Raw genomic sequence first — 15,006 nt, forward strand, 5'->3', positions numbered from 1 at the left:
TACCAATATACACCAAGAAGGAACTCAAATGATCAAGAGAAGGAAGGAGTATCCTTAGGTGAAGGATATCACTAAGTACGAAAGATAAAGTATCCCTTCTAGAAGATCTACTAACAGTGGAAGGAAGGACGAAGTGCTGGGGAAACATAGTGCAGAGAGAAGGAAGGACTTGACTTGTGCTTGGAGGATCTTCTAGTCAAGGGTCTAGGGTTTGGCATTAATCAAGAAAGAAGCTTCAATAAGAGAAAACTTACCGAAGGGTTTTCCTCTCAAGAAAAGAGAGGTTTTGGCCTTGGCAGAGAGCCAACATCTTGTGTTCTTGTTTTATGTTTTGATAGCGTTTGATGAAGCACACACACATGCATTAATAAGCAAAGAAGAAGATTAAGCTAACAAGAAAAATAAAAAGACTTCACAAATTGTTATCAAGTCCCGAAGAATCACCCTACACCTAATTGCCCTAGATTCTTCAACAAAGTCCTACAACAAATGCACCCCAAGTAGGTGGCAATCCTAATAGAGCAGTGATCATGAGTTCTTTGTTTGGAACAATTTCATCAAAGGCCAAAAGATCATCTTTGATCCTTGCTATCTTCACAAAGAAGGAGATCACTATGTCTTCTTTAGTCATCTTTGTGGTCCTTAGTTTATTCTTCAAGCTTGCTACTTGACCAATGTTCTCAATAGTGAATAACTTTGACAGGGTCTCATACATTTCTTGAGCATGATTAATATTAGCTATAAACAGGACAAGGTTGTCCTTTATTCCTATTAACATTAGGGTTATGGCCAGTAATTCTAATTCTTTGAACTTCACTTTATCAGCATCACTGGAGTCATCTGTAGGCTTCTTTACTTTTCCTTTGACCAAGACTAGTACCTTGTTCTTTTCAAGGATGAGGTCAATCCTCTTCTTCCAAGACCTGTAGTTTAAGGTTCCTTCAAGTTTGTTCTCTCCCTTGATTGTGTTAGACATTGTCTTTGAAGATAGTAGACTTCTTCCCTTGAATAATCCTTTTGAATGATTCCTTTGATCAAGTGCTTGAGACTGCCTTTTTCTTCTTTATTCACCAAACGTCTGATACGATGTTAGAAAAAAAGAAAGACAAAAATATTTTATTATACTTGATAATTACTTGTGATGTTCTTGATTTCTTATTACGTTTCTTTATATCTTTTTTCTTTTAGTTCATCAAGCAATTACCAAGCAATAGCACATAAATCAATGGACACCAAATATAGGCACACAGCTAGGGCAAACCCCTCTCTAGGGGAAAACCCAGTCAATAATTCTTCCTTCAATAGTTTTCCTGAGATATTCCAAGACTCTAGACCTTGACACAATCCTTCCTCCACACCAAGTCAACCTTTTTCTATGATTGCAGATGATCGTACTTGACATGGCAACAACAACAACAACAACAACAACAACACTTTCTTGGACCCAACAACTTTGACCTTGCTTTGGAGACTTCGATCTTCATTGAAAGACTTCGATCTTCTCTTAGAAACTTCAGTTTCGGCCCAATACAACTTCTAAAGGCAGCAACACCGAACAACAACTTTGACCTATACCTTTGATCCGACAAGAACAACATGCAGTAACTGGCTACGACATCAACAAGAGAACTTTGATCTTCCAAAGGGCACGAGAGTGAGAGATAGATGCACCAAAACTTCGATTTTCCTTCCTTCCTTCTCCTAGACCAAACTCACATTCCTTTTGCTTCCTTCCTCTATTTCGCACTTTTTCCCAGCTTCAAGGAGATATTGAACTTGCTCGAGTTATGGCCTCTAAATGAATTCAAATTTCTTTATTTATAGCCTTTAGGTGAGGTCAAATAGCCTTCCTTAAGGCCGACTTTATCATCTTAAGGCCGACTTGGTGTGGAGGCAACATAATTAATTTTTGACTCAATACTAAACCTTTTTGCATGATTCAAAAGCCCAAGAAGGGTCACTTTAAATGTACAATAAATAAATCCTGGAAGTCCTCAATTGGGACTTACCTAAAACATGATGACCCAAGCATGAAGCCCATGCTTTAATAAGTCATAATAATAATAATAATAAAAGTTTGTTTCTTTATTCTTTTGACAAGTACATTACATGATGACTCAAAAACATTAATGAAGACCGAACCTAGTTACATTTCCCAACAAAAAGTCCATAAGAGTAGGGAGCTTTAGCTGAGGTGAATGGGCTATTGCTCCATTGTTTCCCTTGATCTAGTAGTTGCCCCTCTAGGACCCTTGCTAGTTTGAGCGGTAACAGGGCCTTGAGCAACTCTCCCATGCTATTACACCCCTTAATGAGCCTCCAAATGCTGAAACACTGAGCTTGAAAGCTTGGGTGTTGGACTATTTGTTGATGTGCTCAAATGGATCCAGGATGGCCCCAGGGTGGCCTTGACCCTGTTTGATGGATGGGACCTTCTTTTGGAGCCCAGATGAGGATGGTTATCACTGAGATGACTTGGGAGGACTAGCACATCCCTCTTTGATGCCAACACTTGTCTTGAGAGGTGCCATGTCACCCCTACATGCATGAAAAGTGTGACGTAGGGTTTGAACTTTCTTTTAAATGACATCAAAGTGGAGGAGGTGCCTTTTGGAGATGTACACATGCACTTTGTGACTTTCATGGAGCGAGGAGTACTCATGGACCATTGCCTTAGTTCCTTGATGCATTATTTCTTATTTTGGGGAGTGACGTCATGGTGGAGACCATTTTTCTCCCACATGTGTAGGTTATGTTTGGCATTTTGTTATGTTTTGAAGCTATTTCAAGGTTGGCTTGTGACCTTTGATTTAGATGAACGCTCAAGTGAAGTTGTTTAGGGGTCTTCCTTTTAATATCATGGAAAAAGTGACTTGGTTACCCATCTATAAATAGACGGGAGTCATTTTTCAATTTCATCATCACACTTCTCTCTCTCTCGAAGTGTGCACTAGCTCTTATCTTCTGTTCTACTTGGCTGCAGTGTGATTCTATGGTGTGAATTAGTCTTGGAGAAGGATTTTTATTGAGGATGGTTTCTTGGGATTGATTGAAGAGATTCCTTTGGAAATTTTGTAAGTTTATTGCTTATATTCTATATTTTGCATGCCAACTTATGTGAATTAGGGTGTCTATGTGTGCCATAGTTAAAATTTCCATATTTATCTTGAAATCTTGATTCCTTATCCTATGTGAAATTATTTTTCATGAATCCTTCATGAGAACTCTGAATTGTGCATCTCTTGAATTTAAATCCTCCTTTTAAAGGAAGCTGCTAGGGTTTGTAAATATGTTCTCTTTCTTATCTCAAGAATTCTAGATATCTAGGGTTGGGGTGAGGGTTTCCTTGAAATATTGCTAAAAAGTAATTTTATTTGATGTGTTAGTGCTCTTTTAGTAGGGATTGCATTTAATATTGACCAAAAGCAAAATCTAGCATTATTGCACTATAAAACCCTGATTCTAGGGCTGGCATTATCATTATATTGCTGTTTTATGCATGTTTCAGCTATAAAAACTCAATTGCAAACCCTAATCCTTGCATATCTAATTGATAGTCTTTCTCCTTTGTTGATTTGTCATTATATGACTATTTCTTCTAGCTGTTATATGACATTGTGATTCCATATCATTGAAAATCTATCATAATTTAACTTATAACAGCTCTCTAATTTACTTAACTGGTCTCAGGGTAGAGTGCTAGAACTTTGGTAAATAATATCTTAGCCATCCTGGCTCTGCCAGTACCTTACTCCAACCATTAGACATATCCATCACCTTAAACCCTTCTTATTGAATACCCTTTAGGTGATCTATGATTCTATACATAGGGAAGCATCCCTTGTGGTTTATTTGCCAGTAAATAGGTGGAGAAAGGCTGCTGAGGTGACAATGGTGGCCGTTATTTTCTTGCCACAAGGTCTGGATTTGCTTAGTGGGGCTTTGCACTAGGCCTGCTAGATTTTTTGGTTACAGTCCTCATAACTGATAGCCTCTACATACATGATATGACCATTATAACAGATATTCTAATACATCGCTTTGGGTAACTAATTGTCATAATTGGAGGTTCTTGTGATGTGTTTGAGTGCTTTCACAAGATATGGCTTCTTTCATGTTTGATATTATAAAGGTTGTTTGCAACTGAACTGTTTTGTAAAGAAATTCTTTTGCTTGTCCTTTTAAGTATTCAACAGTCAGTTGGAAGGAATTAAACTAGTTACAAATTCTGTATATGAAGAAGCTGCTGTTAGTCTAGATATCGTTTTTAAGCTGGTATTTTATATGTTTTCTACAGGCTTCACAGATACATATATTTCAAACATAAGCATATTATTTGATGTTTGAACTCATAAGCATCTTATTTGATTCTCACTTTAAGCCTTTTTGTAGGAATGCCCGGGTTTACTGCTTATGCTGGATTCTTTGAGGTTTGCTCTCCTAAAAAGGGGGAGCATGTTTTTGTCTCTGCGGCTTCAGGAGCTGTTGGCCAGCTTGTTGGGCAGTTTGCAAAGTTGATGGGTTGCTATGTTGTAGGGAGTGCGGGTAATAAACAGAAGGTAGATCAAATCACTGGTTTTTTGCTTCAGATTTCTTGCTTCTTGAAATCTGCTTGATTTTATTTCACATTGTATGTGCAATAATTACCCTTACGGTGATTGAAAGAGAAATATGGCTCAAATACATTTGCACTAGGGTTGTTGTAGGTTGTCAAAGTATTAGTTAATTTTTTCTTGTCACTGAGGCTTATATAACCAGTGGTGGCATTTGCAGAACTTTTGCTGAAGTTTGAATTTTTTTGGTACATTTCAGGTTGATCTGCTGAAACATAAACTGGGTTTTGATGATGCTTTCAACTATAAGGAGGAGCATGACTTGGATGTGGCTTTAAAAAGGTTTGTCATTCTCAATGTTGACGGCTGGATGGATTTATTCTCTCTATCGATTTTGTTGGGTCAATGATATTGGTCTTATGGAACAAATTATCATAATGTGAAGCTTAGATTCAAGTGCAATTTTCAAGCCCTTTGGTCTTGTCTTGATCCATTATCCAGATGAAAACAATAATTTCTTTAGAATTTTTCTTTATGTCGACAAGACTTGGCTAATACCATGATGTTAGCATAGATTTCCTTTAAAATAAATTTTTCGAATACAGTAATGATTCAAATGATTTTAGACCATTGCCATAATCATAAAATGAATAACATGTGCACTTTCCTTCATTGACAAAAGACATAATTATATGGTATAGTGATTGGATTTGCAGCATCCACCACATAGCAAGACATAAATTAAAATTAAATACACCCACCTAGACACCATGTTATCTTCTAGATTCTTCACTTCAAAAGATAAGTCCAGTCTTTGAGTACAAACCCTAGGGAAATTTGAGGACATCAACCATTTTCACCTCCGTAATTGTCCTTCTCACTTTAAGCCAGATCTTGTCTGGCGCAATGGGGAAATCCCTAATAAGACTACAAATTTATCCCTTAAGTACTGATATGATAACCAGATCTATATAATGAAATTGTTTTTGGTTTTTTAAGATAATATGGGAGAAGGAAAGCAAGACCTAGTGCCTTGTCCTTGGGCTATGGAGTCTAGGTAATGAATGGAGCTTGAAAGAGGATGAAAAAGAATTGATAAAACACCAAACAGCAAGTGTTATCAGTCACAGACAGATCTGATATATAGGCAACAGCCATGTGAAATGTTCAAGAAAGGCACAACAACACATAAATCAATTTCTTGCAGCCACATAAGGTTTCAAAGATGAGACTAGAGTAATAGAGACAACCTTCTATTGAACAAACAACCCCTCAATAGAACCTGATAGCTGTTGATTTTTCCACGGCACTTCAGCTACAGGTCTATGTCTAAATCACGATCATAAACACACTGAAGTACCTCAACGCTACTACTTTGCAGAGTGGAAAACATATAACAGTGAATCAACTAGTGCACATGACAATTTTAAACCTTTTAATCCACTACTTGTTATATTACAACTTTTAATACAACAAGTCTTAGGGCTCCTGTACCAGGGATCATGGCCCTTACATACAGCCGTGATACAAGACACAACTAGGGCTTGGTGTCAACTACTATGACCACCAATCTGTCCCTGAACAAAGTGCACTTGACCTACTTGCTGAAGGTGCACACAACAGTCCTTTCAGTCCACGTACCTTGAGCACGTTTTGTGGGTATTTTGCCTTCCCATCTTCTGATCACTACAACCGCATCTTCAGCTGTCCAATCCGCAACTATCAACCACACTTGGCTGCTCCAAGATGACTGAACTTTGGCCCACTCAAACTGCCCACTGGCAATCGCTGCTCTTAGGGTCTTTGTCACACTGCCCTCTTATCACTGAGTTTGCCCTACTGCAACACACTGAACTAGGGCACAATACTTTCCTCCTAACAGCCCATTGACACCTTCAATGGACACTGTACATGCCGTCTTCTAGGCATCCCACTTGTCAACGTCCTGGCTGCTCCAGAATGCTGCTCCTAGGGCACAACAGATCTGCCCTCATACTTTGACAAATTAGCCCTTTTGTCACTCTCCTTAGGGCATGCAAAACTGTCCACACAGAGTCAACACTTTGACTGATCTAGGGCTCTAATACACAGCCCTCACACTTGTAATCGCTCCTCAAATTACACAGATCTAGGGCTCTTCCTAGCAGCCCTCTCAACAATGGATCCACTGTTCTTTGGGCTACTAGATTTGTTAAAATTGGCAACTAGGGCCAAACTCCTTGTGGGTCATCTTATTTATGGCAGCTGATATTTTTCTTGGATTCCTCCCTCTTAAGAGGTGTAGGATTGATCTAAAGATCATCCGATTCTGACATGTATTTATGGAGATATGAATTTATTTGTATTACTTGACAATTTGTCAAGGTCGGCCAGTAAGCTAATAACCCCAGCTCAACCTCAATGTTACATTATAAATAGAGGTGACTTCTAGTCATTTGGTACACACCTCTCTTCTGATCTCTCTCCACTCGTTTGGGTTTGGTGGAAAGAGAGGCTTAGGAGTGCCCTAACCCCAGTCCTAAAGGAGACATAGCCGCAGTCTTGAAGATGCCCTAGCCGCAGTTAAACGTGCCCTAGCGGCAGTCAAGGGAGACATCTATTTGCAGCGAAAAGGAAGTCTAATTAACAGTGAAGTGCAAGCCCTAAACGCTGTCAAGAAAAGGTCCTAAATGCTGTCAAAAGGGAGAGCCCTAATCACAGTTAAAAAGAGATCTGGCTGCAGTTAAAAGAGCCGTAATCTGCAGCAACAAAAGGAGGTTCAGCCACAGCAAAGAGAGGCCTTTATCTGCAATCAAGGAGAAGCCTAAAGCCGCTGTCAAGGGAAGCCTAAAGCCGCAGTCAAAAGGTGACCCTAGCCGCTGTAAGAAGGAGCCATAAGACAGCAGAGAAAAGCCCTAGAGCAGTGTGTTTTGCTATAGGTATAGCATGTGGAAGAGAGGCTGCTTTGAGTGCTGTTCTTAGAGGGAGAAAGGCCGAAGTTTGAAGCCTTGGTTCACAGCAAGAAGAGGTGTGCAGCGTGGGTGAAATAGGGCTGTTATAAAGCTATTCCAGGAAGACTGAAGGGCTGAAGAGGAGGCCGTGTATCTTGCTAGAAGGCAGAGGATAGAGGGAGCTGTTTGAGAGCTCATAAAGGATGGAACAGTCATCCAGAAAGGCTGCCTCAGGCCTGTTCTAAGGGCTGATGCCACTGTAATGAGAGGTGGGCAGAGCCATTGTTGATAAACCACAGTCATAATCTGCCCTAGTCTAGGATCAGATCAGCATATGTATACAGTTGGGTGTGAGAAAGTACTGACAGTAAAGCTGAGTCCATGTAGGACTAAATACTGTTGTGTTGATATTATTGGTTGCTGCTTGTTTGAGGATCATAGGCCTAACCTGCTGCTGGGCTAGGCTGCAGGCCATAGCCAGCAGCATAGGCTGTTCTATCAGTCTTGGACAGCATGGGACATTGCAGCCTTGAAGGCCTACATTATTGACTATGTGAAGGATAAGGACTAAAGCAGTGACAGCTAGTGCAGCAAGAAGACAACAGCATTCTGGGAGATATATTGGGTCAAAGCTTGACCATGTTTGGCTCAGTTTGATGATCATCCTGTTGGTGCCATATGAATGATCTTCAGAGGAAGATTCTGTCCAGTTTGACCAGCATTGACTTCTCTGTTCAAGGGTATTCTACTGCCGTCATAAATATCAGTTTTGTATATTTGTACTATCTCTCTCTCTGCTGAACTATTGAAGATTATAAGAAGAATTATTCAAGGGTTTCCCCACATTAGGGTTTGTCCCTGGCTGGTGCCACATCTTGTGTCCTCTTGCCTTGGCTTGTCTTATACTGTTTATGTTTATGTTCTATCTGCATTTTAGTATCACACTGATGTGATTTCTAATCTGAATATTGACATTGGGCTAATATGAAAAATTGAAGTAAATTGCTCTATGCATAGAACATACCTAAATTTAACAAGATTGCTGTTCATTACCTATGAACCGACTTCTATATCAGCTCCAAACTTCTTTACTTCAGTGCAACCCCATCACATCTATCCTACACATCACTCTGTCCATACTAAGAGACATACTTCGGCCCTTTCTATACTCCTGAACCAGCACTGATCACAGAGGTATACTACCCTAATTACAGTGACAAGACAGACCTCTTGTCACGTCCATCAAGGTCTCGGCCTCTCTTAATCATGCACAGAATCTAAGTGAATTGTCACAGCTCCTTGCACAGTTACTTAGAACAGAACTATGGGTGACTGAACCTTCATTGAAGTGGCCCTAAACTAGGGCTTCAAAACTCTGTCCAAAACCTTTGGACAGACCTCCATCTCCTAGCAAATCATCCACAAAAGGTGAACCAACTCACCTCTTCAAGACGTCTCCTGGCAGCCTTGAAACCCATGGCTCTGAGCACAGAACTACTGAAGTTTTCGGCCCTTTGTTAGGGCTTCTGCAACACTTCAGACCAGCCCTAATTCATCATTCTCAGACTTCACAAAACAGGTGTAATACCTCTCCTCAAGACTCAGATCTCCTGTGCTTATCCTTGAGGCAATGCGGCCTTTAAACACAGCCCTAACGCAGGTCACATGACCACTGTCCAGCAACCAACAAAGACTCGGCCCTTCCACAAATTGCAGACCTGATCCTCGGCCTTGTAACAGAGAATCCACCTCAGACTAGTGCCCAGAATTCTGCCTAACACCTTGACCAGCAACTGCCCTAACTCAGGCTATCTAAAGACACAAGAAAGATGAAGATGAAACCTGCGGTTTCTTCTTCTCTTGGATGAGCTCCTATAGGTCTGTGGCCAGATTATATTAGACCTCTTCTTGATGAGATGCACCCGAATGGATATATCAAATGACTTGAGTCCTCTTCTTATAGTCTTCTTTGAGGGTGAACGTTAGCCCTCAAGGGTCATGACTTAAGCCTAGCTGACTTAACTTTTCTTCTTGAAACCCCAACTAACTTAAGGAAAATTAATTGCTACATTTGCTCATAACCTTTCATGGTTTCCTTAGGTCCCCTTAGCTCCTTTAAGGGTGCTCCACTTGCAACAATGAATAAAGAATTATTTTCTTCACTTGGTTTCACACCCACAGCTTGGGTGCAAAACCCCTAGCTTGGGTACTTCGCCCACAAAACCCTTTTGTGGTCAAAATTCTAACAAACCCAACACCTAGGGTTGTGGAGTACCTCGCAAGCTACACAAATCAACAATATCCAAGGAGCGAAGAGGATTTGAGAGTCCAGATTTCAGCCTCCTCTTCTAGGAAAGAATAGCTCATTGCAATAAGTAAGAACAACTCCTTACACAAAAATATGGCAGCAGTACATTAATGGCAGTGCCCTTACATACAAATGAGTGAAAAAGGAAGAACATGGAAGCTCAAATTTGTCAAGCTTTTCCTTATTTCACTTGCAATTACAAAGTTTTTGCCTAGGGGATTTTCATCCTCCTGAGCTTCTACCTTTACAAATGAAAACTCTTTTCCTTTTATAGAGTTCCATCTCAATATCTCTACAATAAATATTATCGAGAAACTCCTAGATGCATCTTTTCCTTTATTGGAATGTGTCAAAACCTTTATAAAGTATTATAAAATGCTCTTGGACCTTCCCCAAGGAAGGTGCTTCTCTTTTGGAGTTTAAAACGCCTTTGTTTGAAGGGTTGAATGGTTCCATGTCAAATGCAAACCGCTTACCCGTAGGAGGGCTCTCTAACTAACTTTTCACATGAAACAGGCTCATCCCTTCATTCAATGTAGGTTTCTCCTCAAGATAACTGGAATTTTCCTCAAAAATATACCTTGAAGCCTTCAAAATCCTTATTATAGGCGGAGCACTCCTCTAGGCTAGAAGTTGTTAATCTTTTTTTCTCTATAAAGTGTTAAATTTCTTTTAAGCCAAACACTAGTAAATTATTAACCTAGCAAAAGTGACATCTACTTGAATAACTTACATAGATAGGTTTTGTTGTCGCCTAAGATGTACACCTAAATGTGGGAAAAGTTTTTAACCCCACAAGGTGTAGTCTTTAAGGCGCAATGCTCAGAGAAGGGGCTATCACCTATTCCCAACTCTTTCTGTTTAAGCTATCTCCTACGTAAGCTATGGGGGGTAGTTCTTGAGTATGGTTATTAAGGAAAACTTGTTGAAGACAACAAGTTCTAGGAGATAAAGGGCAAGGCAATTACTGTTCAATATAACTTGAATAATTGAATTTAAGATTGATTAGCAAGTACGGATATTGATGAGAAAATATTAATAGGATAAATTCGATTAAATCAATATGTCATCCAATAAGATAAAAGATGAGAGACCAGTGCCTTATAAACAATGCTCAAATTATGATACTTGCTATAATAAGATGATCCTTTAAGTTACAAATATGGAAATGCTGCAAGACAAACGTTAGTAAAGTAAAACTCACAAGAGATTAATGTGCAATTTAGAAATATGAGCTATCTCCTAGGTAAGCTATGGGGGGTAGTCCCTGAGTATGGTTATCAAGGAAAACTTGTTGAAGACAACAATTTCTAGGAGATAAAGGGCAAGGCAATTACTGTTCAATATAACTTGAATTTAAGATTGATTAGCAAGTACGAATATTGATGAGCAAATATTAATAGGATAAATTCGATTAAATCAATATGGCATCGAATAAGATAAAAGATGAGAGACTGGTGCCTTATAAACAATGGCAAATGCTCAAATTATGATACTTGCAATAATAAGATGATCCTTCAAGTTACAAATATGGAAATGCTGCAAGACAAACGTTAGTAAACTAAAACTCACAAGAGATTTATGTGCATTTTAGAAATATGAGCAATAAATGAAAGTAAAACTTGCAAGGTAGATAAAACTTGTACTTCAAAGAGATGCTCAAACAAAATATGACAATAAAGGACAATTACATGAGCATTAAAATAAATAAGTACAACGAAATGAGATGCTTGCAAGTAAGAAGAAATGGCTCACAATCTAAATGACACAATAACCAATTGAAATGCAGAGTGTGTGGGTGAGTGTGTGAAGCGAAGTGTTTTTGATTAATTATAATTAAATGCCTAATCTAATGCAATATTCCTAATGGAATAATTAAGTGGATAATAGTAACATAAACGATGAACAACAACCAAATTTTATATGCACACACAATTATCAAATAACACAGGAAATGGCACCAAAATTCTGAGTCATCTTATTAATTGGAGCAGAATGAGTACAATATAGATAGAGAAAGAGGAACTTGGGCTTGCTACAGCAAGCAAGGCAAAACCCAGGTTGCAAATTGAATGCCCTCAAATGTGCTCTGAAACTCCTGAAATTTTAGCTGGCACCTCTTCTCAATAAGCCCAACTAAAACCAGAAATATCTCACGGACCCAAGTGGTGGAAATGGTCCTAGAGTGAACTTCTCCCTCTTTCAGTAATTTCTGCTACTAACTACTGACTAGAACACTGATTTTTGCCAAAAATACTGCCCAAAAAATTATGCTAAATTAGCCCCAGACTCCTCTCACCAAACCCACAAAAACTCAAAAAGGGTTTGCGCAAATAGCTACAGAAATTTTCAGCTACAATAGACCTGAAATCCACCTCCAAATTTCTCTGAATTCCTAAGGGAAATTTTCTCCTCATCATCTAATGAATTTCTAGCTCCTAAACTCCCAACATAAGCAACTTCCAAATCTGGTGCATAAATGCTCAAACTGCCCCTTCACAGGCAAATTAGAGCTTCTCATCTCACTCAAAATATCACAACTCCAACCCCAGAAATTTGCCAAGTATCTCTGCTCTTCCGATATTTTGACACCATTATTTTTGGACAATTGTCCTCGTGGGAAAACCGCTATAGCGTGTTGACCTAGGTTGTCATTGATGTCAATATGGCAATATTTTGGATACTAGAGGATGACATGAAGCCAAGGGGCTGCAAAGCAGATTCATGAAGAGACAGGAGCAAGGCCATCAGGATAGCCAAGCCATAAGCAAAAGGAGCCACCAGAGGAGCAGATGGAGACGAGAGGAGCTAACAGAGCACCACCAGAGGAGCGATATATATGTATATGTCAGATATATATGCCAATGAAGAGGAGCAGACAGAGCCAATGGAGGCATGCAAATAAGTCATCGGAGAGCTTATATGCATGCAGGTAATAGCTATAAACAGCCTTCGGATGCACAGAGAAATTAAGGAGCACGGTCTTTATGGCGGGTAGACGAACTAAATGGAGGAACGAGGCTGACCGTCGGATTGCGCAGATGGACGACAGATACAGCATGACGGGCAGATCCAATGGTCGCGGGGCGCGGAAGATGCATAAGGTTTATCGGGCGGGGAGAGCAGGCTTAAGCGGTAAGCGGTAATGCTCGCACCGCCCTTGGGAGTCAAGTGGTATTCGTACATGGGCTCGCGATTCCATTAGAACTGTGACGCGTGGCGGCAGGGAACAGTTGAAAACCGCTTTATCGCGAGTTAACGCGCGGGCGGTTTGCGGGATCAGGAGGAGCGAACGTCATCGGATCGCCTGATGAATGATCGGACGACAAGTTTAACTTCATGTGTTTTTTGACTGATGTGACAGGAGAACGACGTTACAGTGTGTCAAGTGGACCATTGCGATCGCCGATAGCGATTATCGCATCGGGAATTCGGAGCGGAAGTCATACAGTGGTAAGCAGCCCCTTTGCGATCGCCGATAGCGATACATATATATGCGGACCCATCGCAACATTGCAATATACGTTAATCTATTATCGCATCCGCCCATCGCAATGCTACACAGAGGGTTCTCTGACTAGAAGCACTGATTGCGATAAAGCATGTGGACCTGATTAAACATTATAACATGGCTTAATATAATATCGCGTCCAGTGGTGGATCGGTCGTCGGCCATCGACAATGTCATGAGCTCGATGTATAAAGGGCCCCCAGAAGTCTTGAACACCGATTGCGATTGCAAGAGCGGACCTGATGCTATATTGCGATTTGGCTTAATGTCTTATCGCGTCCATCAGCGATCGGCCATCAACCATATGCTGTGACTACCGATTGCGATTTCACTGCGGACCCGACATAGGTATAGATACGAGTGCAATGATCCTTGAAGTCCGCCCTTTCGCACTTTCACCCATTTTTGCTCATATTTTCTGTGTAGTTGATATTTGGCCTGCGCGGGGTTTGGAGGCAGAAATGGAATACAATAACGCTCCCGATAGTTCAGGAGGCTGAAATAATGTCGATGGTGATTGCGATCAGGACGTGGCAGGTCCGTTAAATAATGCCATCCTTGTGTATGCCTGCTATCATGAGAAAACATGAGCGTTGTTACAATTTTCTGAATATGTGTCCTCTGCGTATGACTTGGACCTGGCCATTGATTCAACGTGTCCTGTGAGCATGAATAGACAAAGGAAACCGAAAGATGGGAAGCTGAAGAAGCAAGCGAGCACAGAGGAAATGACAACAAGCATTGAGGAAGTTTAAGAGGCGGTGTAAGAGGAAACGAATGGACAGAGGCACGAGAATGCATAAAACAGTAAAAACAGAGGACTGTGGAGGCTGTTGGTGTTGCGAAGAACCAGAATATGAGGTAGCAGAAGCAGTAGAGGTGGTTAAGCATTGTATGAAGTTGCCGGTGAACGCTGCTGCAGCTGTTGAACACTGTTGAAGCAGTTGGAGAAAACAACAGAACAAAAAGAGGGTCCAGAATAACAGAAAGAGGGCCGCAGGGCTAACAAGACAACAGACAGTCGAAGGGGAGAAGTAGCTAGCAGAGAACATAAGCTTGAACAAGAAGTTGTTCTTTATGTAGAGCTTAGTGCAGCTAACAGTAGACTGACTAGAGCTGTGTGAAGACATTATCAGAAAGCATGAAGGCTATTGGAGACTATGTGTGGGCAGTGTGCAGAGTTGTAAAGACTCATTCATAAGAAGACTGGTTGTCATTGATACTGTAGTTTGGAGACTATAGTGAAGCTGTAAATAGACAGAACTCAGCAGAGAAGAGTTCTGAGAGCAGAACATTACTATCAAATGAATCTTGACAAGCAAGAAGGATAGGAGTCCTTGGGGCTGGTGCCTCAAAAGCAAGAAGGATAGGAGTCCTGGGAGCTGGTGTCTCAGAAGTAAGTAGGATTGGAGTCCTTGGGGTTGATGCCTCAGAAGTAGGAAGGATTGAATTCCTTGGGAGTTGGTGCTCCTAAGATCGAGATTGGTGTCTTGGCAAAATAGAGTTGGTGCTCTGGAAGTTGGAGCCTCACCAAAGTCCAAGTTGGAGCTTGGCAATTGATTGTAACCATCTATATATTGTATCTATTTTGCTGCACAGTTTATATTAATAAAAGCATTTATTCTTGCTATTCATCGTGTGTTCTGAATATATATGTTTTAACTGGTGAAACAATAGTGGGAAAAAGAAATATTGATTCCCCCC

At 40.4% G+C, this 15,006-nt stretch overlaps 1 protein-coding gene across 1 annotated transcript in view; it reads left to right on the plus strand.

Annotated features, from left to right (window-relative positions):
- LOC149139908 (2-alkenal reductase (NADP(+)-dependent)-like) overlaps window positions 1-15,006 on the plus strand; it is a 79,114-nt gene that overhangs the window by 41,766 nt on the left and 22,342 nt on the right. Inside the window, exons 3-4 of the mRNA XM_089446564.1 lie at window positions 4,393-4,559; window positions 4,813-4,895. Of these exons, the coding sequence (XP_089302690.1) occupies window positions 4,393-4,559; window positions 4,813-4,895 (250 nt within the window). The remainder of the gene's footprint in view (window positions 1-4,392; window positions 4,560-4,812; window positions 4,896-15,006) is intronic.

Source organism: Pinus tabuliformis, chromosome X (genome assembly GCF_031772625.1).
Source record: "Pinus tabuliformis cultivar Carrire ecotype Pingquan chromosome X, CPIR1, whole genome shotgun sequence".
NCBI lineage: Eukaryota > Viridiplantae > Streptophyta > Pinopsida > Pinales > Pinaceae > Pinus > Pinus tabuliformis.